This window comes from Leiobunum rupestre, chromosome 10, assembly GCF_980474605.1.
Source record: "Leiobunum rupestre chromosome 10, qqLeiRupe1.1.hap1, whole genome shotgun sequence".
In the NCBI taxonomy this organism is placed as follows: Eukaryota; Metazoa; Arthropoda; class Arachnida; order Opiliones; family Sclerosomatidae; genus Leiobunum; species Leiobunum rupestre.
In genome coordinates this window covers 21,694,964-21,718,889 of record NC_143393.1, presented here as the reverse complement: position 1 = coordinate 21,718,889, position 23,926 = coordinate 21,694,964, and the positions used below count along the sequence as shown (strand labels likewise).

The 23,926-nt window shown below is 36.3% G+C and overlaps 1 protein-coding gene across 1 annotated transcript in view; it reads left to right on the top strand.

Annotated features, from left to right (window-relative positions):
* The window catches only part of LOC149925033 (metabotropic glutamate receptor 2-like), a 250,617-nt gene that overhangs the window by 70,792 nt on the left and 155,899 nt on the right, over nucleotides 1-23,926 (top strand). The window contains exon 3 of the mRNA XM_090161689.1: nucleotides 17,196-17,511. Within this exon, the coding sequence (XP_090017815.1) occupies nucleotides 17,196-17,511 (316 nt within the window). The remainder of the gene's footprint in view (nucleotides 1-17,195; nucleotides 17,512-23,926) is intronic.

Here is a 23,926-nt window from a genome sequence, read left to right as displayed (position 1 = left end):
CATTGCCTTACATTGCATTACATTGCCTTACATTGCATTACATTGCATCTTCGATCGTGCCAAGCAAATTTTTATGGCAACTTTTTCTGCAGGTGCTAATAAGATAATACGCCAGAGGATGTAGGGCTGCAGTGTCGTGGTAGTTAAGAAATCAGTAACCAATTAAATAATTTTGGTCCTTCCTTCCAGTCCTTAATTGGGGTCCGCCCGGAAGCGCGCCTTCGAATACGACCCCTAAATTGTTCCTCCTTTTTTCGGCGGGTTCAATATTGGCGGTACCACCCATTCAATTTGTAAAAGAGCGAAGAAGGTTGTCAACGCGACGATGGTATATAGCGAAGCGACTGCTTGCTATAACGGAGAGACGTGATATTTTTCTTGGCTGGCTTCGAGGGAAGTGCGCTGTGTCAGAGACACGTACTTCATTGCCTGGTAAACACGAACCGCCTCATCATAAAGAACAGCGTAGAGAGAGATAGTAAAGGAAAACCTATTATAGGCATAACCAAGATCCTATTTAGATTTCTGAGAACGTACGCATCTACCTATCTAAGACTATACACAGAATCAAGTGAGCGTATTATAAGCATAACCAAATATCAATTTACAATACTGAGAACTACGAGTCTACCTTTAATAAGAAAATCAAGTGAGCGTATTATAAGCATAACCAAATATCAGTTTAGATTTCTGAGAACGTACGAGTCTAGCTTTCCCAAGACCATACACAGAATCAAGTGAGCGTATTATAGGCATAATCAAATAGCAATTTAGAATACTGAGAATGTACGAGTCAACCTTTCCTTGGACTATCCACAGAGTCAAGTGAACGTATTATAATCAATTTAGAATACTGAGAACGTACGAGAACCATTATTAAACCATTTTTAGACCCTTTTTAGACCATTACTTTTTACTGTGTACCTTTCCTTAGACTATCCACAGAGTCAAGTGAACGTATTATAATAGCTTTGGTCCCATTCGACCGAAATCCCATTCGTTCGAAAACGATTTAACATTGAGTCCCAATCGATCGAAAATACCCCAATTGTGCGGTTTACAGCCCAATTTTGCACGTTTATATTATTGAATGAAGAAGTCGCGTTAGCCTTACTCGACGCAATTGCTACAAACTTAACCATTCACATTAAAAAATGAAATTGTTCGAATTATTGTATTCTTGATATAAATAAAAAGTTCAAAGCATAAATATATTTATAAAAGAGCGCCACCCTAGGGAAGTGAGAGACTAACCTAACCTAACCTAACCTAACCTAACCTAACCTTACCGTTTGTACACCTGTAGCAATTTTGTTTAGGTATAACGTTTTTTGCGTACCCTGCTATATCTCGGGGCAGAAGTAAAAAACAAAACAAAAGGTCCCAATGAACCGAATCCGCATTTTGGGCTATATTTCGGAAACATATTGAATTTGGTCGAATGGGATTTCGATCGAATGGGAATATACCATTATGATCAATTTAGAATACTGAGAACGTCTATACACCCTAAGTGCATAAGAAGCATACAAAATGAATAGATACTCTAGCTTTGATAATACTTTAAAATGCTAGGACTTTACGCATCCAGAAAGTGACGTTTTCGGTAGCTCCTGTAATCTAGATCATTAGGTGAGATTGATTGAGATTTGCAAAGCCTACAAACTGGAACTAAATAACTATAATTTATGTGCAACCATGATTTTATTCATATACATCCATGAATATAGAATATACCCTTCACGGCATCAGTCTGTCACAGGGGCAGGACTTTGTGCTCCGCCCGACTGCTTTGTTATTGTTGGATAACCGAAAATTAACCACGTGAACGGGAAGAGTGGCTTTCAAATAGTCAATGACAACTTGAACTAACTGACTATTATCTGGCCAATAGGCCGATAAAAATATTTCGCCTAAGTTGTTCTCTTTCCCTCACTACTAGAGGATTTCTGAAAAGGGGGAAGGAAGGGGAAGTAAGTCTGTGACGTATGTACAACAGCAGCGCCATCTATGTACAGATATCAAAACTATAAAAAACGTTAAAAACAAATTTCGTCTGCTGCAGTATTTTTGTGAGAAACATAAGCCTTAGCAAGAATCGTGGCCTTACGCGAACGTTTCTTATGATTAACACGTAAATTATAAGTTAAAAATATAAAATGAATCGTCTAATTGGAATTGGAGGATCTGTTTGCTGTTTTATTTAAATGCTATTTAATTTGCATTTATCAAAAACCTTAACAAACCTTTTCTTTGGAGAATCCATCGCTTCAAACTTGCCGATTCGCGAATTGCGAATTCGTTAGACTGCAAAAAAATTGTCGAAGTTGGCCGTAAATTCCGATCAATCAGAGAAATCCTCTTATTCGCAGGTTTACGCGGGGGAGTACTGATGGGAAGTCTCCTCGTAGGATAATGTTTTTATCGCCCAATTGGAAAGCGGCATTTAGAGCGTCATATAAAATCGAGACACTTACAATTGTTAGTACTGCTTCTACGCCAGCCAGTTAGGCGATCTATGTACGTTTTATATTCATGGGTTTCAGGGTTGGCAAAAACCCAGCAAAACCGGTTTTGGCCGGGGCATGTGGGAGAAACTGGTAAAAACCGGAAAAATGGAAAAAACTCTTTTCATGCTAAATTAATCATTGATATATCTATTAAGTGACTAATTTGGTCATTTCAAATAGGAGTGATGAAAAAAGGAGTGAATAAAATAGAAGAATATACTGCTTTTATTATTTATTTTTTATTGAATTTTGCCACTAGAGGTGGAAAAACCATGGAAGTACGATTTTCCACACGGTTTTTAACAGGAAAACAATAGGTGGAAAAATCTAGTTTTTTCCAGCCGGTTTTTTTTCTAGAACAAACCGCGGTTTATTCCACCCTTGGCAAAATTGTGCCAACCCTAATGGGTTTACATGAATACATCCATGTTGCAACGAGGCATACGGCATCGCTATTCAAGATCTAGTCTCTTGAATTGAACACGATCACCGTCTTATGACCGAGGCATAGCGTCAAATATTAATCGTATCTTACAATACACATTTTTCGATTCCACAAAAATATGATAAACAATGAAATGTTTGTCAACAGTGATTTTAGTAGACTCAGTATTTTTTAAAGATTTTATTTATTTATTCTTAGTTTAAACTTTAAAGGGTAACGGTCAAGCTTTAATCAGTTCGATAGCCCTATAGCCCATTAAAAACTAAAATTTATGGCGAAAACAGCATCAAAAAATATTGAGTGGTTAATTTTTAATAAAGTAAAGAAATTTCGGAAAATTGAAAAGCGCGCGACCGCCGCGACACCTGGTGAGAAGTCGGTGAGACCGAAAAACAACGTAATAGCGCGCGCTGCTGAAGACGCGAAAAATTTGTTTCGCACGCGCGGCGCGTTCCAGTTATAAGAGACCTAAGCATAAATTGCGCAATTTTAAAAGTTAGGATAGTTCGCAAATCACTCATACGGGGGGGGGGGGGGGCGCTGGCGGCAGCCCCTAAGATGGCGGCGAAAATTCAAACCCAAACACCTGGCGTTATTTTTCGTTTCAACTTTTTGGGCCAAAAGCTATTTTTTGAAGACAAAAAAGGTACGTGTTAGTATATTGAACGTCTTGTTAATCTTTTGATACGGAAATAAGGCCATATTTGAAAAAGCTTGGCCGTTCCCCTTTAAGGGGGTCGTTTTAGTGAAATATGGAAAAGTATACGAGGGGTTTCCTTGCAAGAGCCACAACTTGCTTTAAGTTAATAGGCCTATAGTACTCCGAGGTGATAAGTCGGCGAATTGCTATTCTTCTTCTATATTTTTAATAATAATTAAGTACTTTTTCCAAACCGAATTCATTAATTTAACTCAAAACGTTTTATTTTATCTTGCAAAAAAATCAATTAAATGATTAATTGCAGATTTCCAATTAAAAAATATTTTAAAACAATTGTCCTTGACAAATGGTGTTACTGTTTCAGTTTGAATTGATATTTTCAGTTTGATTTAGGTAGTACTCATTGTTTCTTAAAACAAATCAAATGGTACATCCACAGAACAATACTTACGTTCTTGGTATGACCTTACCTTTCTTTTTAGCTGATGGTTTCTAGTTCTGTTCCTAATGAAGGACAAATAGAACGAATGTCAGTTCGTGAAAAGCAGCCTTTAATATGACAAAATACGTTCGAATTGGAGTCATTCCCTGTCAGGGAAATGGGAAACTCAGCTGTCAGTTCCCTTTGATTTATATTCTCGGAGATGGAAGCTTATATTAGTATCCTGGGGAAATTTTAGTCTTGGATCATTGATTTCCGTGCGACTGTACGAAATAGCGGGATGACTGCACGCTGGGATTTTCAATAAGGATGAAGGAAAGTTTATTGGCTTTGAGTCAGTTTGCTATAAGAAATAACCACGATCCTAGTTCTTAAACGTTTATTCATATTAAACAATTATTGACTAAACACGAATTGCGAAAGTAGTGTTTTCAATGCCCAACTGCTCAGGTCGTCATTTTCAGATATCTGAAGATAAACAGCTCGTTAGATCAGTTTGTTTTAAATTCCTACACTTAACAATCTGATCTCAAATTGTATTTAATTCATAAACCCGAGGGGCTGATCACTCCGCGTAATCGGTGTACAGAGCCGTACCTTTGACTGTACTAATGGGATTACGCGTAATCTTTGAAGTCCCTGCCTTTGACAGTGGTAATCTAGGCGTAATCCGGTGTACAGACTTTCTAAGTGTGGTTAGCCCCTCGCATAAACCCAAGTGACCGATATGAAATGATACGCTATAATTTATTGTAAGAGATTCGGGTACCTGAACCGTTATACCGGGTGTCCTCTAAAAAACGAAAAAAGAATAAAGAACTTATTTTTTTTTCATTTAAACTTCTGTGGATTATTCCCGGTACAGGGGGACATTTACAAGGGTAAAATTGAATGGCCTTGAAACATGTCTTGAGAGTCATTGAAAAACTAACTCGAGAACGGTTGTTGCTCGCCATATTATTAGTTCAAATAACTTTGATTTGACCAAATTTGACAAATCAGACGCCGATAAATTGAAGTTTGGGAGAGAGAATAGTTCAATTAAAATGTTGAACAACACTACTCGGTCATTAAAAGTGCTCAAGCATGTATCGTAGCCAACGGTGGTATAATTGAACCGTTGTAAACTATTCAGTATTTATTTGATTTAATCACATTAAAATTAATCAGATTATTTTATTATCAAACACTGAATTCATTAACCTTCAATTTTTCGGTTCAAGGTCATTCAATTTTACACTTATAAATATCCCCCTGCTAGTGGTCGGTATTATCCATCCATTATCCGAGGAAATTTCGGTTATTTTTCAAATAACCGCCAAAATTGGTTATTTTTATTCGTTTTTCTACTTCTAGTAAATTGTAAAGATAATTTAATTTATAAAAACCAAAAAACAAACGCAACTTTTGTCTGAGAATAGGCTGGAAGCAACTATGTGATATGGAGTAAATAATATTGAATGCACTACAAATTTTAAATTTATAGCTATGGCAATTTCTCAAAAAACATTAGCAAAAGTGTTTAATATATCTCTTAGAAGAAATGTATCCATCTAGAAATTCAAGCTAATAACATTAGCGGGATAGTTAACTAACTATTCCGCTAATGAACAGCTTCCTCTGATTTTCCAAAAAATGTTTTGAAAAGAAATAAATAATGACGGGCTAAATACATCATTATATAATTTATAATTTTATATAAAATATAATTTATAATTATATATAAAATATAATTTATAATTTTATATAAAATATAATTTATAATTTTATATAAAATATTATCTACAATTTTATATAAAATATTATCTACAATTTTATATAAAATATAATTTATTATTTTAGGTAAAATATAATTTATTATTTTAGGTAAAATATAATTTATTATTTTAGGTAAAATATAATTTATTATTTTAGGTAAAATATAATTTATTATTTTAGGTAAAATATAATTTATTATTTTAGGTAAAATATAATTTAAAATTTTAGATAAAATATTATCTATAATTTTATATAAAATATTATCTACAATAATAACTAATTTAGAAATGTAATTTTCCATTTTACATCCTTTAAAATTTTGATCGGTGTCGCGTTGTACACATCTGCGAAAATTCGTGCCCAATGGAATGACCTAAATGGATACTCGTAAGACATATGCATTATAAATATCGGTTATATACTTCTGGTTGTACATATTGATCAAATAACCGGAGAAAAGGGGATTCGAATTTGGAATGATTAAAGATTGAACGTCAATTATCTTTCGGAAGAGGCAGAGTGTGCTTCGGTGTCATTTCGTTGCGTAGCCTCGTAACGCGGTTTGTAATGGCGAGCTCTTTCGAAGAGAGCAAATTCGATTGGGTTTAATGGCCGCAACAGAGCGGCGCCTGGGAGCGAGAGCGTAGCCTAGTTTTACACATTGTTCAAACGCGAGTAATGGCCTATAATGAGCCACCTGATAAAGAGGAGGGGGAGGGATGATACATTTTCAAATGAAAGCCAGGCAGCCGACGGGAATGAATGTTTAAAGAGTAAAATGGGCGAAAAGCGAGAGAGAGAGTGATAGAGGGGAACTAATTATAAATCCCGCGAACAAATCGAATGTCCCTGGCTAATTAGCCCCAACAACGAGGAGCGTTCGAAACTAATTATTAAATTAGGGCTGGAATGGTAGCGCCATCTGCTTTTCTCAGAAACCCTTCACATTTTCGCTCCTCCAACCATGTATACGTATCCCCACTCGTAACCGTGAGCCACTCAGGACTCTGAGTCGTGGCAATAGTGTGCCACACCCATCCCCATTTGCGTGAGTCGTGACAGCCGTGTGTCATACCTCATTCCCAGTCCCGTGAACCATGAAAACCGTGTGCCACAACCATCCCAACTCCCGTGAGTCGTGAAAACCGTGTGACACACATATCCCTACTTCCATGAGTCTTGACAACCGTGTGTAACATATATTCCTACTCCCGTGTGTCGTGAAAACCATGTGCCACACATATCATTACTTCCGTGAGTGGTGACAACCGTGTACCACACATATCATTACTTCCGTGAGTGGTGACAACTGTGTGCCACACATATCATTACTTCCGTGAGTGGTGACAACTGTGTGCTACACATATCATTACTTCCGTGAGTGGCGACAACTGTGTGCCACACATATCATTACTTCCGTGAGTGGTGACAACCGTGTGCCACACATATCATTACTTCCGTGAGTGGTGACAACCGTGTGCCACACATATCCCAACTCCCATGAGTCGTGACAACTGTGTGCCACACATATCATTACTTCCGTGAGTGGTGACAACCGTGTGCCACACATATCATTACTTCCGTGAGTGGTGACAACTGCGTGCCACACATATCCCTACTTCCGAGAGTGGTGACAACCGTGTGCCACACATATCATTACTTCCGTGAGTGGTGACAACCGTGTGCCACACATATCATTACTTCCGTGAGTGGTGACAACCGTGTTCCACACATATCATTACTTCCGTGAGTGGTGACAACTGTGTGCTACACATATCATTACTTCCGTGAGTGGTGACAACTGCGTGCCACACATATCCCTACTTCCGAGAGTGGTGACAACTGTGTGCCACACTTATCCCCATAGATCATGTTTTCAAACACTCCAGGACGACGTTCTTAAAACATCTCCACGCTAAGAGTAAATTAGGGATTTATAAGTCGACCGGAATGTCATATTTGGCGAATTACCATTTTATGGGTCAGTACAACTATACTTTTTGCGGCTATTCTTTTCTTCTTAACCAACTGTTTTTCGATAGAGGTTTAACTTTCAAAAGCAGAAAAATTACACTAGATGTATTTGAAGATAAAAAGCGGAATCTGGAACCATTTGGAGTCTCGGATTTAAGTACCGCGTGAGAATAGCGCCTGCCAAGAAACTAAAGTTTAATTTGGGCTCGTGGCGCCTGAGAAAACATTTTATGTTTTGATCGTTGCCTACGTTATTATAAAGGCCCGTTGCACGGGAAATTTCGTCAATTTATTTCTGGCGACAAGTTTGGCCACAGGGCTCTCTCGTAAATGAGCGCAGTTACCTAGGCAACAGTAAGGTTTAATAATAATAATAATCAGCTAGGCTAATACCTAGTCAAGAATGAAGATCCACATAATATATGGCGTTGTAAAGTGAAATCGGTAGTTCTTTAACAAAATATGAGGGTAATTTACTTTATGTTAGCTTTTTTTTTAAAGAAATAGAATTTCCAAAATTTAAGAAATACGCTACGCACATTCTTTCACAAAATGTATATCTTTTATTTAGATTTTTTATACATTAATTATTCATTATTAATTTAATTCAATAGTTAATGTCGAACATACTTTATATATAACATTCAAGATATCGAAATAATGACGTTATTTAGTTCGTATTCCGAACACAGTGGCGCTGTTATTTTATATTTTTCATGGAGCTGGACAACCATTCTTTCCCAATAACCCTAGATGACTTGGGCCTAAGGTGGTGCCTTGGGTATTAGCCTAGCTGATTATTATTATTATTATTATTATTAAAAAGTGGTTAAATATAAATTACATTTTCTTGAAATTTATTTTTTTTAGTAAGTTATTTTCGCTTTTAGGGTTGCCAGAATATTTTCACATTCAAATTTCATGATCTTTCACTTTTCATCGTACATTTTAAATGCAATACTAGACAGTCGTGTACGTTAAAATTATTAACCATGGCTAGAATGATAAAATTAATAAAATTAAAAAAAATTTAGCTCTTATTTAATTATAAAGATGACTTTCCAGGTTATGTTTTAACTAAAAATCATTTTATTGTAGCGTTTATGTAAACTGAGAATATGTGTCTTCAACTATAACCTCTGATTTAAGGCTATTTATCCCATCTGGTGGCAGAAAAGGTTACTAGGGTTTCTCCTTAGCATCCTCCCTGACCCTTCTCTGTTAACCTCGATTCCTCTGACCTGTGGCAACCCTGGTTTTAATTTAATATCATTGTATAACTCATTATTAGCGAACGCCGATCCAAGGTTAAACATAACATAGTACCTAGGTATTTAGACTAAAGCTGATTATTCCGGCAAATGATTTAAGCCAGTGGTTTGAGGTAGAGAGGTAGACCTCTAATCCGAAATCCATCCTTCAAGAAGTCGCGAAGCCTTCGCGGTTAAGCCGCGGTTTCCTAACTCCCAGCGCTCTCTTTGATCGATAAGTTGCGCATTGTCTTTAGGCTTTAGCTCTCTCGGTCTTAAGGACCATTTTTTAAACTCTAAAACGGCGGGATCAAATCGAGTGTTGGCTGCATATGGATCTCGTATAATGAGGGCTACACTCGCGTCAAAATGCCCGTCGAGGGGTATTTATGTTGCCAGCATTATTCCAAGCTCCCAATATTGATATTCGAGCTCCCAATATTGACAGACGCCAGTGTCTCCGTCGGTCACTCGATGCACATTCTAGCAGGGCTAAGAACTTTCCCTTCCTTCTACCGATCTCGGCTTATCTCTTCGGACGGAGATGCTCGCTGATTAAGGTTTCGGCCTGTTCAAATAGATGAGTTAAGCGAGCTGCCGTAAAAGTTTCAACTGAAATCTCAGAGTGCGTGGATAGAACAGCCACGTTAACTTGGCCGACAAACACTCGAATATTTGAACGGCCAACGTCGCGGAAACTTTGCACCTGATTTTCCAAACTTTGCCTGATTAGTCGTGCCGTATTGGATCTTCTATAATGGACTTTATGGGGTTGTGGACAGTGGAGGTTACTGTTGAAATTTGAAAAGGCATGTGCGGTGAAATACGGATTCGCGTATTAATTTTTTCCATCAGATGTTTAACCATTAATCGCGTCGAAAAACGTAATTTTTAAGATCCAATGAGATTGCGATATTATTTGATTTTATTAAAGTGGAGGAGCATACCGGGGACCCCAACGGGTGGAATTGGAGAAACGCTAAAAATAATCTCCACATATTAATTCTTCCTGAGTATAAATAAATACATTCTTGATAATATATTTCACAAATATTCTAAATTATTTTAAAATATTAATTTATTCGGCAACTTAAATTAAATATTAAATTAAGGTAGCGAAGTTAAATGAAATATTAAATTGAGGTAGCTAAGGTTAAATGAAATATTAAATTGAGGTAGCTAAGGTTAAATGAAATATTAAATTGAGGTAGCTAAGGTTAAATGAAATATTAAGTTGAGGTAGCTAAGGTTAAATTAAATATTAAATTGAGGTAGCTAAGGTTAAATGAAATATTAAGTTGAGGTAGCTAAGGTTAAATTAAATATTAAATTGAGGTAGCGAAGGTTAAATTAAATATTAAATTGAGGTAGCTAAGGTTAAATTAAATATTAAATTGATGTAGCTAAGGTTAAATTAAATATTAAATTGAGGTAGCTAAGGTTAAATGAAATATTAAATTGAGGTAGCTAAGGTTAAATTAAATATTAAATTGAGGTAGCTAAGGTTAAATGAAATATTAAGTTGAGGTAGCTAAAGTTAAATTAAATATTAAATTGAGGTAGCTAAGGTTAAATGAAATATTAAATTGAGGTAGCTAAGGTTAAATGAAATATTAAGTTGAGGTAGCTAAGGTTAAATTAAATATTAAATTGAGGTAGCGAAGGTTAAATTAAATATTAAATTGAGGTAGCTACGGTTAAATGAAATATTAAATTGAGGTAGCTAAGGTTAAATGAAATATTAAGTTGAGGTAGCTAAGGTTAAATTAAATATTAAATTGAGGTAGCGAAGGTTAAATTAAATATTAAATTGATGTAGCTAAGGTTAAATTAAATATTAAATTGAGGTAGCGAAGGTTAAATTAAATATTAAATTGAGGTAGCTAAGGTTAAATTAAATATTAAATTGAGGTAGCGAAGGTTAAATGAAATATTAAATTGATGTAGCTAAGGTTTAATTAAATATTAAATTGAGGTAGCGAAGGTTAAATTAAATATTAAATTGAGGTAGCGAAGGTTAAATTAAATATTAAATTGAGGTAGCGAAGGTTAAATTAAATATTAAATTGAGGTAGCGAAGGTTAAATTAAATATTAAATTGATGTAGCTAAGGTTAAATGAAATATTAAATTGAGGTAGCGAAGGTTAAATTAAATATTAAATTGAGGTAGCGAAGGTTAAATTAAATATTAAATTGATGTAGCTAAGGTTAAATGAAATATTAAATTGAGGTAGCGAAGGTTAAATGAAATATTAAATTGAGGTAGCGAAGGTTAAATTAAATATTAAATTGAGGTAGCGAAGGTTAAATTAAATTTGAAATTGAGGTAGCGAAGGTTAAATTGAAATCCGCGTCAAGGAGGCCTAGAGGGGTGGGGTGAGTGAGAACTCCAAAACCACAGTGCCGTTTCGGTGTTTTCCGGAGGTGACAAAACAAGGGGAACTTTCAAAGATGGACGCCGATAGGGGGAAATATGACGCGGGAACAGGCGGAGGGACATGGTTCCTCCATGAGCCCAATAATGATAAACCCGTCCTACAGTGTTAACACCCGACCACTATTGCCCTCTATTGGGAAAAACGCGCAATCGCGGAACTACGTCATTTTGGCAGCAAATTTTTTAGGGACAGTTTTCAAAACTAATACACGCGGTCGTCGTACTAGTAAATATCCTGGAATATTTATTAACAGCTATGATATTGGGCGTAATATTTACTTATTTTTATATATACTAAGTTCATAATTAGTCTAATATACATTATTATATAATATTAAACATACTTTCCTAGAATCGTTCCAATTAATCTAAGAGTTATTATTTATTTATTTATTTATTATTATTAACTTATTTCCGAATTCCGACTTTGTCAACATTAGATGGCGTTCGGAAAACCGGAAATTTCTGCTTAATTTTGTTCCCAATTTTTAATTTACCCCCCACCCAATCCACTATTAAAATGGCCGCTTGTATCTTTTAGTACACGACGGATTTAGTGCGCCTGAAGTTACCAGAGTCATGTCCTGAATTTATCATTATTTGGCCCGTAGTTTCTCTACCACGATAATTTTCTTAAGTGGAAAAAGTGCTGAGAACTAGAGTCTGGAGATTGGTCATTGGCGTGGGCTTCAATCGCGCTGGAACACGTCAGTATTCGGGAACCAATGAGATACCGCGGAGATATATTTTCGTAGGGTGAAGGCGCTTACTGCCTAATGAGATCCGGGTCAACGCTAAAAATTGCATCATTCTCCCTAAGAAGAAATAAATACATTATTGGACTGACAAAAATAGGTTTGAATATGTTGGAACTGTGGCAAAACGATTAGAAAAAGTTGAACCAGCCGAAATTTTAGTACCATATCGAGGTAACAAAGGAAATCAGTGTAATTCGCACTCTATTGGCCATAGTTCCGTGAGGTTTTCCAACATTTGTATTTTATCCCTAACGGCACAAGGTATACTAAATGCACAATTTTCAAACGCTTTTACTTCCAAAGTTTATTAAAATTACACCTAATGCGTGCATAATGTAAAGATCTAGAATTTAAATTCCAGAGATATCGAACGCCCCAGTTTGTGGACGCTCTAGTGCCCAAAAATATATTTCGAACGCGAAACTACGATATTTCCAATCGATTGATGAATCATGATCATTCGCGGAAGGAAAACCGCCTTCGAATGATGGGAGTCAGAAACAGAGGTTTACCTCTCAAGATAAAAACATTCCCATTAAATGGGCCGACGCCACTGTTTTGAGCTCGATATCCGAAAGGAACATACCTGAACCCTAAACCATGTTCAAGAAATAATTAAATTAAATATTTCTAAGGCCAATTTCGCAGGGTCACTTACGCACGGTGCGTAAAACGTTGCCGAAGTTCCGTGAGAGGTCCCAGGTAATGTCGCGACAGTCGCGTTAATAATTGAACTTGGTTTGACAGATTGAGAAAATCCTTTTAAGCAATTTAGAAAAAGAACAGTATCGATTTATGATCATGACAAAATGTGATCAGGGGTGTGGCAATTGATGGCAGCAACACCTTACATTTCAGTCATAGCAATACTACCACTTCGAAATAAACTTCAATATTGAGATAATATCATATTAAAAAAGTAATGGATTTGAAAAAAGATTTTAAATTTTCGCCAAACTGAAGCGAGTCTAAAACCCCTATTTTGAGAAAAAAAAATTGAATTTAAATCTAAAATGTTTGCATTAATAATCTAATAATGAAAATATACTAAAAGAATGTAAAAGTAAAATTAAAAAATATATTAATAAGTCAGCCATATGAATAAACATTAAGAGGTTTCTTATTTCGAATTATCGACTTGCTTGACTTTTGCTCTGAGGTAATGCGAGGAAATCAGTTCTATATATTATTTTCAGTTAGGGATTGGATAGAAAATGTAATTTTGCTTTCGGGAATGGTCGGTAACGTATTTTCAATCTATTTGCGATACTTTGAATCGGGATTGTGAATTTCGGGAATGGGCGGAAATGAGAAAGCATTGTCAAATGGAATGGAATGGTTGGAAAATTAATATTTGAACGAAAATACGATAATACTGGAAATTTTTCACGGAAATGGTAACTTTTCCGCTTTAAATGTAGCTCTATAGTTTATACAGGGTGTTAACTAAAAAACGATACAGGGCGAATAACTTAAAATAGGTTTTAGCTAGGAATTTGACATTTTCAGGACATATAGAACGTGCAGGGCTTCACTACACAACGGAAATTTTCATAACCTTGAATCATATCTTCAAGGCCATTCAAAGTTTATCTCGAGAATCAGTGGATTTAAATTAATGGCTCCAATTGAAAAGTTTTCTTCATGGTGTTTTGTATCGGGCTCAAGGCATTTAGACTTAAAATTTTAATTAACACACTCTAAATCCACTGAATGACCTTGAACCTTGAGTTGAAGGTCATCCGAGTTTTGCAAATTCTAGAGACCCCCTACTAGATGAGTATGTCTAGCAACTTTTGATACTTTAGAATGAGTACTTTTCAAGTTATGAACATGGTCTCTGGTACATTAATTTCATCACCAACGTCTTGTTTTTGTTTAAAATCCCTCGACGTGTTATTGGTCAAATTAGGTGGGATCAACACTTTTCTTGATAAAAAAAACTCTTTTCTAATTGAAACCAATTATGTATCTCTAATGATTCTCAAGATAGATTTTGAATGACCTTGAAGACATGATTCAAGGTCATTCAAAATTTCCGTTGTCTAGTGACCCCCTGCACGTTCTATGTGTCCTGAAAATTTTAAATTCCTAGCTAAAACACATTTTGAGTTATTGGCCCTGCACCGCGTTTTAGTTAGCACCCTGTATATAAACTGCTTTTATAAAATACCTATGCATTTCTCATTATTTTTGCTGACGAAACTTATAGAAGCATCAGAGATTGTATCTAAGGAATAACATTGCCCCTAGAGGAAGATAGCTAGGTATCTATGACATTTATAATATTTACTTTTGATTTGGTTATTTATCGAGCCGAAAAACACATAAGAAGTGACTGAAGAAAAGCAACCAATACAAATATTGCAAGGAGAAAATATTTAGCTTTCCCCTCAGTGGCGTAGCTAGACCTTAGGCCACCCGGGGTGCTCCCTTTGTTTTCCGCCCCTCTCAATATATAACAGGTTTCAGTCTATCTCTCCTCTACCTATTTCCAGGGCTGACCGCCTTCTACGCCCCCACCCCCTCTATGCTACGCCACTGTTTCCCCTGAAAGGTATTTACTACTCGAGGGTGTTTAATAAAACAATAAACGAAGATAAAAAGATAAATTGCTGGTTTTTCTGGAGATGAAATCAAAAAATGAAAAGGCTGGAGGATAACTTGTTTTGTTCCAATGTAATATTCAAAGAGTATAGCGCGGTAAAAGCACCAAAATCTTTCACTGACAATGCGAGTTCGGATGAACTTTGAAACTTCTTCCCATTTGTGCGGTGATGGAGTGGTTAGCTCATTCACCTCGCCGCAAGAGGAACTGGGTTCGATCCCAGCTCCTCTTGCGGCGAGGAGAATGTGCTAACCACTCCGCCACCCCACTTCCAGTATAATGTCTTAAAGAAAGCTACCAACGCTGCTTGAAACTTGGTTAAATATTATTAGTTCGTTTCATATTTTGTACGATTTATTTTCCCGATTGGTTAAGGGGTATAAATTTATTATATACTTTTTTAAAGTTGATAACTATTTTGCGAAGCGGGTTACGAATAGAGCTCGGGGTTTGTAAAAGAAATATTCGTTTTATTTGTTTTATCCATAACCGAAAATTATCCGAATAAATACCAATTTTTTTTAATATTAAATCGTTTTATAACCGCGAATAATATCCATAAGTAAATATTGAACCGAACTTTTTATGAATAATCAAAATAAGCTGTTCCGCCGAGCCCTAGTTACGACTTTAAACACGACTGTTTTTAATACTTAAAGGCATTAAATTCTTTGATATTAAATTCTAAGTGAAGTATAAAAATGACTTTATGGGAGAAAACTGAAACCCAATTGGATGATCTGCGCAATGACTTTAGTTTGAATTAATATTAGTTTAATTTCAAATTATACTTAATATTTAGTGGCCAAGAATGTCAAGTTAAAAGTGCCGAGAATAAAGAGTTTAAGAGGTCAAAGCGCCAAAGGTTAAGATATCAGAATTTTCTTTTATGTGAACAAAATGCCCTTTATTTTACGCGTAATATCGTACTACGGTTATGATGCGTATTATTGATCTGTATATACCCCCTGAGCGCTCTATAACACCCTAAAATTTCAAAATCGTAGCTAAAACACATTTTGAGATATTCGCCCTGGTCCATTTTTTAGTTAACACCCTGTATATTTGGTATATTGTTCAAACAAACTTCGAAAACTACGAATACATTACATATAAGGGAATTAGATGGTTAACAAATATAACATAGAAATAACAGGGAATTAGATGGTTAACAAACATAACATAGAAATAACAGGGAATTAGATGGTTAACAAACATAACATAGAAATATCAGGGAATTCGATTGTTAATTAAAATGTTACGAAAATATCAGAAGATTACATTTTTAACCAAAATCACTCAGATATAAATATCAGCATAAGTGTATGATAGGTATCATAAACTTATTATATCAGGGAATTGGATTGCTTATAAAAATGTGAGTAAAATATCAGAGGGTTATATTGTTGACCAAAATGTGAGTAAAATATCAGAGGATTATATTGTTGACCAAAATCTCAGCGATAAATATCAGGGATTTTAAAATTTTGTTCAATGGTTCTAATTCAATTTGTTGTAATGATTTATAATAAAAAGTACTGCTACTTCATGGAATTTAAAAAATGATTTTATTAAAATAAAATGATTGGGAGCTTTCGTCAATCAGAATATTGTAGCGGCTGACGAAGGACTACGGTCCGAAAGCTCCCAATCATTTTATTTTAATAAAATCATTTTTTAAATTCCATGAAGTAGCAGTACTTTTTATTATAAATCATTACAACAAATATCAGGGAATTTAGTTGTCAACAAAAATGTGAGGGAAATATTCGCGAATGAGATTGTTGACAAAAATTTTATTTAAATATTTGGGAATTAGATTGTTGACAAACTTGTGAAGGAAATATCAAAGAATGATATTTTTGACCGAAATTTCAGAGAAAAATATCAGGGAACTATACGTTTTTGCAAAAATGTGAGGAAAATATTCGATAATTAAATTTTTTACAAAAATGTGAGGGAAATATTCGAGAATTAGATTATTGACAAAAATGTGAGGAAAATATTCGAGAATTAGATTTTTGACAAAAATATGAGGGAAATATTCGAGAATTAATTTTTAACAAAAATGTGAGGGAAATATTCGCGAATTAGATTTTTGACAAAAATGCGAAGGAAATATTAGACGAAATACTAAGTAAACATCTATTTCTGAATATATAAATGATGTAAATCAGGGAAATTTGTGAGAGTTGAGAACGTTCAAGCTAACACGTTTATTAAAGGACAACTGCAAATATGAGAAAAAGATCAGTGAGCTGATTCATTTTGTGTTAATTTCGACCAATTCGTACCAACACAGAGCGAGTTCAGAATGTTTTCAATGTTTAACAGCGTTTGTTTATTTCCAGGTCAGTTTCTTCTCGACCAGTCCGGAGCTGAGCAACAAGCAAAGATTCGAGTATTTCCTGCGGACGGTACCTTCCGACACGAATCAGGCGCACGCCATGGTGGAGATCATTCGCCTCTTGAAGTGGACCTACATTTCCATTATCTACGAAGAGTCCAACTACGGCGTCAAGGCGTTCAGCGTTCTGGAGGAGCTAATGGCCTCCTACAACATTTGCATCGCCGTCAAAGAGAGACTGACCAAAGATTCCGGAGTGGCTGCTGAGGACGCCTACGACGCCATCGTGGAGAAACTCAAACAAAAGCAGAGGGCCAGAGGTTAGTGATTTCTTATTCGTTTTATCCAGAACTAATTTAAGCGAGTAAGAACCTGGGATTGTAGCTGATAGCCAGAACCGTCCCTTGAGTAGGGCGAGCGGGGCAGTGTCCCAGGGCGCCAAAGTTTAAGGGGCGCAAAATCAAAGATTTTCATTTAAATTGGATATTGTAAAATTAAAAATTTCTACCTAAGGTTCTGGGGGCGCCATTTTATTTTTTTGCCCAGGGCGCCATTTGGGCTAGGTACCGCTCTGCTGATAGCTCTGCTGTTATACCGACGCCCCGCCCCCTTTCAGGCTTTAGGTCTAGAGCGCCATCTCTTGAAAGGAATACAAAAAATGTTATTATTATGATTATTATGATTATAAAGTATCATATTAGTTGATTATTAAATTAATTAATTAATTATTATAAATATATTATTTTTATAACCAATGATAAAATAGACCTCGTACTATATATTCGAAATCACTGACGGAACTCCGAAAGATTTAGCTCCATACTCACCACGGCAACCAACCGATGGAGGCCGATTTTTCGGAGGACACGTGCCGGTAGTGGGTAATCGCTTCGTAACAAAACCGTCAATCGGAAAGCTGTCTGACTTTGAATCTAGGAGTTCTATATTCTCTATGATTTTACCAAGAATGTATTTATTTATACCTAGAGAGAATGTCTATGTCGAGATGGTTTTTAGCCTTTCTCTCAATCCACCCGTTGGTCCCCCCAGTACACTCCTCCGCTTAAAATAAAACGAATAGTCCCGGTATTTCATTGGCTGCTTAAAATTTACGTCACCTAACGCGATGGAAATCAAACGCCGGTGACGTTTTGTCTTTCCCCCCGCGCGAGACGGGGGAAAGGCATTCAACGTGCCCGGCGATTGTCGCAACATAATCATTCCTCCTAAATATAAATAAATACATTCTTGATTTTACTATTTTATTTATTTTTCTACATAATGTAAATATAATAATTAAAATTTAATAATATAAAAACGTACTTCTTTTAGATTTAACCTAATCGTTACAGTATTTTCCAAAAGTATATTTAAAAGCAGTTAGAAATCGCGTAAATTTTGTGTTTGTGACAGTTGGCATTTTGAATACTTTCGATTTCGGTCACTAGATGGTGGATTCTGAGTCTTAGAAAAAAATAAATAAAAATATTGAAATGGAAACTGTGCCGGTTTCAAGTTCTAAAGTAAGATTCTTCGTTATCATAAGTTACTGAGTAACCAGGGCCGGCGTTAGGGGGGGGGGGGAGTAAGCGGGGCAAAAGTACCCCGGGCCCGGGCCTCCGAAAGGGGCCCACCGGAACAGGTGCCTAACTAAAATTTTCTGAGTTTTTCCAAAAAACCAGATTTTGGAGTAAAAATTACCTGGGTGCCGAAAATCCTAGCGCCGGCCCTGTAAGTAACATAATTGCTTCGAAGGCTTTAATAGCACATCAAACATACTATTGCTTTTATTTCGAAGTGTAATTTTGACACTTTAGCCAACCCAATTGAAAGCGGCAGACAAACTTAATAACTTTTATAGCAGACTACAATTCAGATCAATTGGACGTTTATCTTTTCTTTTTCCACTCATTGCCCCTACTACTAAGCAGGACTAAAAAGTGTAACACCAACTGTCCCAAATACACCGAAATTCTTCCCATAGTTTACTGTAGCGTAGTATTATAAGACCGGGAAGCGAATAAATTTGAGAAAAACTTTAAAAATGGAAACAATAGGAAACATCAAAAATAATATCATCATTTTAAAGTTAATGAAATTCACTTTTAAGTAGTGTTAAGTTCTTATCATAAGTAACATTTATATTGTTTTAAGGCTAATTTACTTGTCTTATATTTTTTCGGTAATGACACGCTTGGTATTAGTATATTTTTCCTTCGGTATGTTAAACACTAGGGGACTGTGCTGAGTTAAGCCTTGGCTGCGCAATAACTCTGAAAAATAATTCGGTGATAATTTATGTTACCATACGTACAATGATGTTACTTATGAGTAGAGTTCTTAAATTACGGTAATTTAATAAATCAGTAAATTACGCGGTTATTTTAGACTACTTCGAAGTAACGCTAAACCAACGCAGATGCTCAGAATAACCACGGCCAACTTTGATCACGCGGTGTTCGCGCTACAGCGCCCCACACATTCGTCTAAATTCCGCGAGCAAGGATTTTCCCCCTATAAACTGTACTTTAATGTGTAGGAGTTCAGCGCCACGCTCGGTTTTTATATTGACTTTAATGTAAAAACTATTCTAAAAATAATAATCCGCTAGGGGCGTTCACGTCGTACACATCTTTTGCTAATAGGTTAACACAGAAACGTCAACGAATGAGATGGCCGCTGTAGCGCGAGAGATCAAAGTTGGCCGTGAGAATAAAACTAACATTTTAGCAGACGACAGATGAATTATGAATGTGATTCTTCTTAAACAGGGCTAGACATAAGTATTCTTCCTATTAAACGTATCAAACTATTCTAACACGGCCTTCGACTTCTTGGAAATTCGCAACCAAAACGAATCTAGGTGGCGCAGCGGTGCCTAGCTCTTCGAGTTAGTGCGTTACGCCTATGACCTAGTGTTTGCTGGAGTGAAATTACATTATTAAACGATGGAAAAATACACTAAAACGCGAATAACGTTAGGTTTTGAGTTTTGTAATCTTGCGCGACGTATTTTTGGTACATTTTAGCCCGAAAGATCAAAGAAAATTGAGAAACAGTGAAACACGAATACGATGGTAAATTACCATGGTAATTACCAGGGTAATTACCATTTTCGTAATTTACCTGAGAAAATTGTAAATTACTGTTACCAGGGTAATTTACCGCGTAAATTACCAGGGTAAATTACCGATTCGTATCTCTACTTATGAGGCTCAAATGTCTGCCACATCTCGCTAGAACTATTTGGCTCGTTAAAAATCCTTTACATGTTTACAAAGTAGTAGCCTATTTGTACTTTCAAATTCGGTTTGAGAAACCTAAATAAAATACAGAGGTTCCTCATTTTTCGTGTTGAAAATATTGATAGAAGAACTTCGATTAAAATTGTCCAGTGAGAGAGCAATATTTGAGGACGAAATGGGCAGGTGAGCTGGCGAAACAAATCAAACAATGGGTTCCTGGTCGGCGTGGATATATCTTCGATAGTGGCCTGTAGAGTGGCTGTCAAATAGCGGTGGGCCATTGTCTTTGATGGAAACGGCGGCGAGTTTCGAGTTTCTGATGTTGGAAAACCTTTTAAACGAACCTATACGACGTTCCATAGATTTCCTTTCGGTTTTCGACGTTTCGTTTTCCCAACGTTGAGCGAACTGCATGGGGGATGGAGAAACCCACTTTGATCAATAACAGTCCTTACCCGCTGGAAGGGGACACGGGAAATAATACAGCCGAGGTATCGTTTAGAGAACCTCGAATCGCGTCGGCCGATGATGGCGCGGACCTTGATGGCCATCGACTTACTGGTCTTCAAATATCTCTCAATTCCGTTTCTGCCATTGACGACAATGGTCGCGGCGGGTCTTCGAGAAGCCCTATCTGCCGAATGAGTAATCGCTTTGAAGTTGAAGGACCCCCGTCGCGAATCGATTTTTGGCTAATAAACATTTGGTGGTTTGCTTCTGCTTCCGCAGCCATTGTTCAGGTTCATTCACCTTCCCTCTTTCCTCGCTTTCCTAAGTTCTTCTTCTTCCTTTATCGTCTTGGCGGACACCGAAAAATCCATAGCTAGTTTTATGGGCCATATTGTATTGCTCCTTTTTTCACTATTGACCGCGGCGGATATAAAGAATGACTACGGATATAGTTATAATTCTAGCGTTAAAGAGGTCATATTGTCAACAAAGGGTGATTTACTTTTGGCTGCAAAATTCTAATTACCTGGAACGCCAGTGAGAAGTACCTTTCATAGGACTAACGCCATTAGAGAACGATTCTTAAATACCGGAAGTCTTACCAGATGGCGCTGGCAGTCTCAAACGCGGTAATTTATATTATTGAAATGCCGGGATTATTTTTATTCCAAATTTTCCCTGAATTTCGTTTAAATTTTTCATAACTCAACGCTTACGTGGTTTTATTCTGTAAATAAAAGCCTAATAATCGAAACTCTAACAATTTTGGTTTTTTTCGTATATAATTCGTTAATCGGTCTGTTTTATAATAAAAACAACGACTAGAAAAACGACAATATTTCGATTTCAAAATTTGGGCACCGCTCATTTAAAATTTAATTTTACGAGTTCCTACGTCGTTCGTATCGTAATCAAGAGTCCTCTAATGACATTAACCACTCGCTTAATTTACTTCCGGCTTTTTGAATATCGCCGTCTTAGCTCGATATTATAGTTGGGGTATTCGGGATCCTTTGGGTCGTTAAGGACATTTAATTTAAAAAGCGGGCTCTATTTCTACTAAAAGTAACTTTACAAACTCGAAAATGGCTTCGTTAACTACGCCATTTTTTTTCTTTTGAACGAGGTAGGGTGTCAAATGGGCTCTCCTACCTCGTTTTATCTATATATAGCTATATAAAAGTTCTTGGAGTAACTTTTTTCATTAGGATCGAGTGCTTCGTCTGGTTTAGCTTGGCGTTCGCCTTGAATTCCCCGACGTAGCCAGTCCCGTCATTCGTAAAACAATCCATACGTACGAGGATAACGGATGACGAAAGGCGACTTTTTCGCGTCAAAACGTTTCTTCGAACGCGTGAGTCGATACCTTTAACTATATAAAGTGGGGGGTCCCAATAAGAGTAATGGACGAGCTAAACTGAGCGAAGACATTTTTTCCGTCAGGCTGTTTGAGCCGTTCTCTGACGCTTATTAACATACCGTGGACCAAACCGCGTTTCAAACAATGAATCGAAAAGTCTCTCCTCTCTCAAACTTAAGCTTTCATTTATTCAACTGCGAATTGTATACTACTAGGCCTTGGTCCACGACCGACCCTTTCTTGTACGCTTGTTTGGCTTTTCCATTTTCTCTGGAACTTTCCGTTCGGGATTTTTGCGTCGCTTGGAAACTTTGTTCCAAAAGGACAAAATTTCCATAAATATGGTAATGCGTAATATCAGTTGGGACCGAGAGCGCTTCTTTACTAATCAACGCGCGTTCGTAGACTATAGCTTCGATTTAAAAAAAATTGTCTTATTATATTTACTATAAATATAAGTCCCGTCATAAACGTAAGTATGACACCAAACCATTTCGTTTATTGATAAATTACGCGAAAAGGTAGAGAAGTAAAAAGGAGGCAAAAAAGCTAAACACTAAAAATTAGAAGTTTCTTTTAAACCATGATTCCATATTGGAGAGACTGAGAAAACTCATTTCCACTCGGCCAGGAATCGAACGCCCAATCTTGATAGCAACAAGACGTACGACGGTCAGAATACACACAATCCTCCTAATGTGTTAAGTTTGTTTGAGCTATTCACAGCAACCTGCAGCGCCGTTATCACAACCAAAATATACCCACGGTCACATATATACAAATTTACACTTATTTGTTACTTCTAGTCATACTTTGAAAGCATCGAAGATTCCTTCGATCAGTGTAACTCTTATTTTTTCCTTCTGATAACACTTATTTGTTACTACTAGTTAGCCGTTGAGTGTCACACTAATTTCTTCTGGTTATACGACAAAGACTAGTTCGATTAGTTTCATACTTATTTGTTACTTCTTATCACACTTATTTGTTACTTCTGATCACACTTATTTGTTACGTTGAGTGTCACACTTATTACTTCTAGTCATACGTTGAAAGCGCGGCCCACTCTGAACGGCCTTGAAAAACGCCAGAGGGAAACGGGCGCGTAGACCTTTATAAACACGCGGATTTACAATGTTGGAAATTGCGGGGGTCCGTATACGCTGCCCAAAAAACCTTACTTAGAATTAAATTTAAGGAATGTTTTTACAATTCTAGGTTATATGTAAACCACAGCTATTCAAATATATAACTTTCATGAAAATCGGACTTAAATATGTAGATTTTTAGGCAGAAATATAAAACCACGAAAATTGGGGTCCCGTAAATTACCCTGAAAACTATACTTAAATTTAATATTTACTGATATGACCGAAGTTGTAGGTCCGCTGAATCCTAACCTATCCAATAATATTTTTTTTAACATTATCGGACGTAATTTTAAACAAAATATCTACCACATAAAGGAAATCACCGAAAATAGTAAATTAGGCAAATTCCCAACTTCTTGGGCTCCGATTTGAAAACTTCATGAAAGGCTATCAATGGTAATATATGTACTTTTGAACGAGATATCATTGACTCTTCTAGTTATAACCGTTGAAGAGGTATGCGTGACACGGCGCCATCGGCGGCATCGGCGGCAACGGCTACACTGTACGTGAGATGTGTGTAAAAACC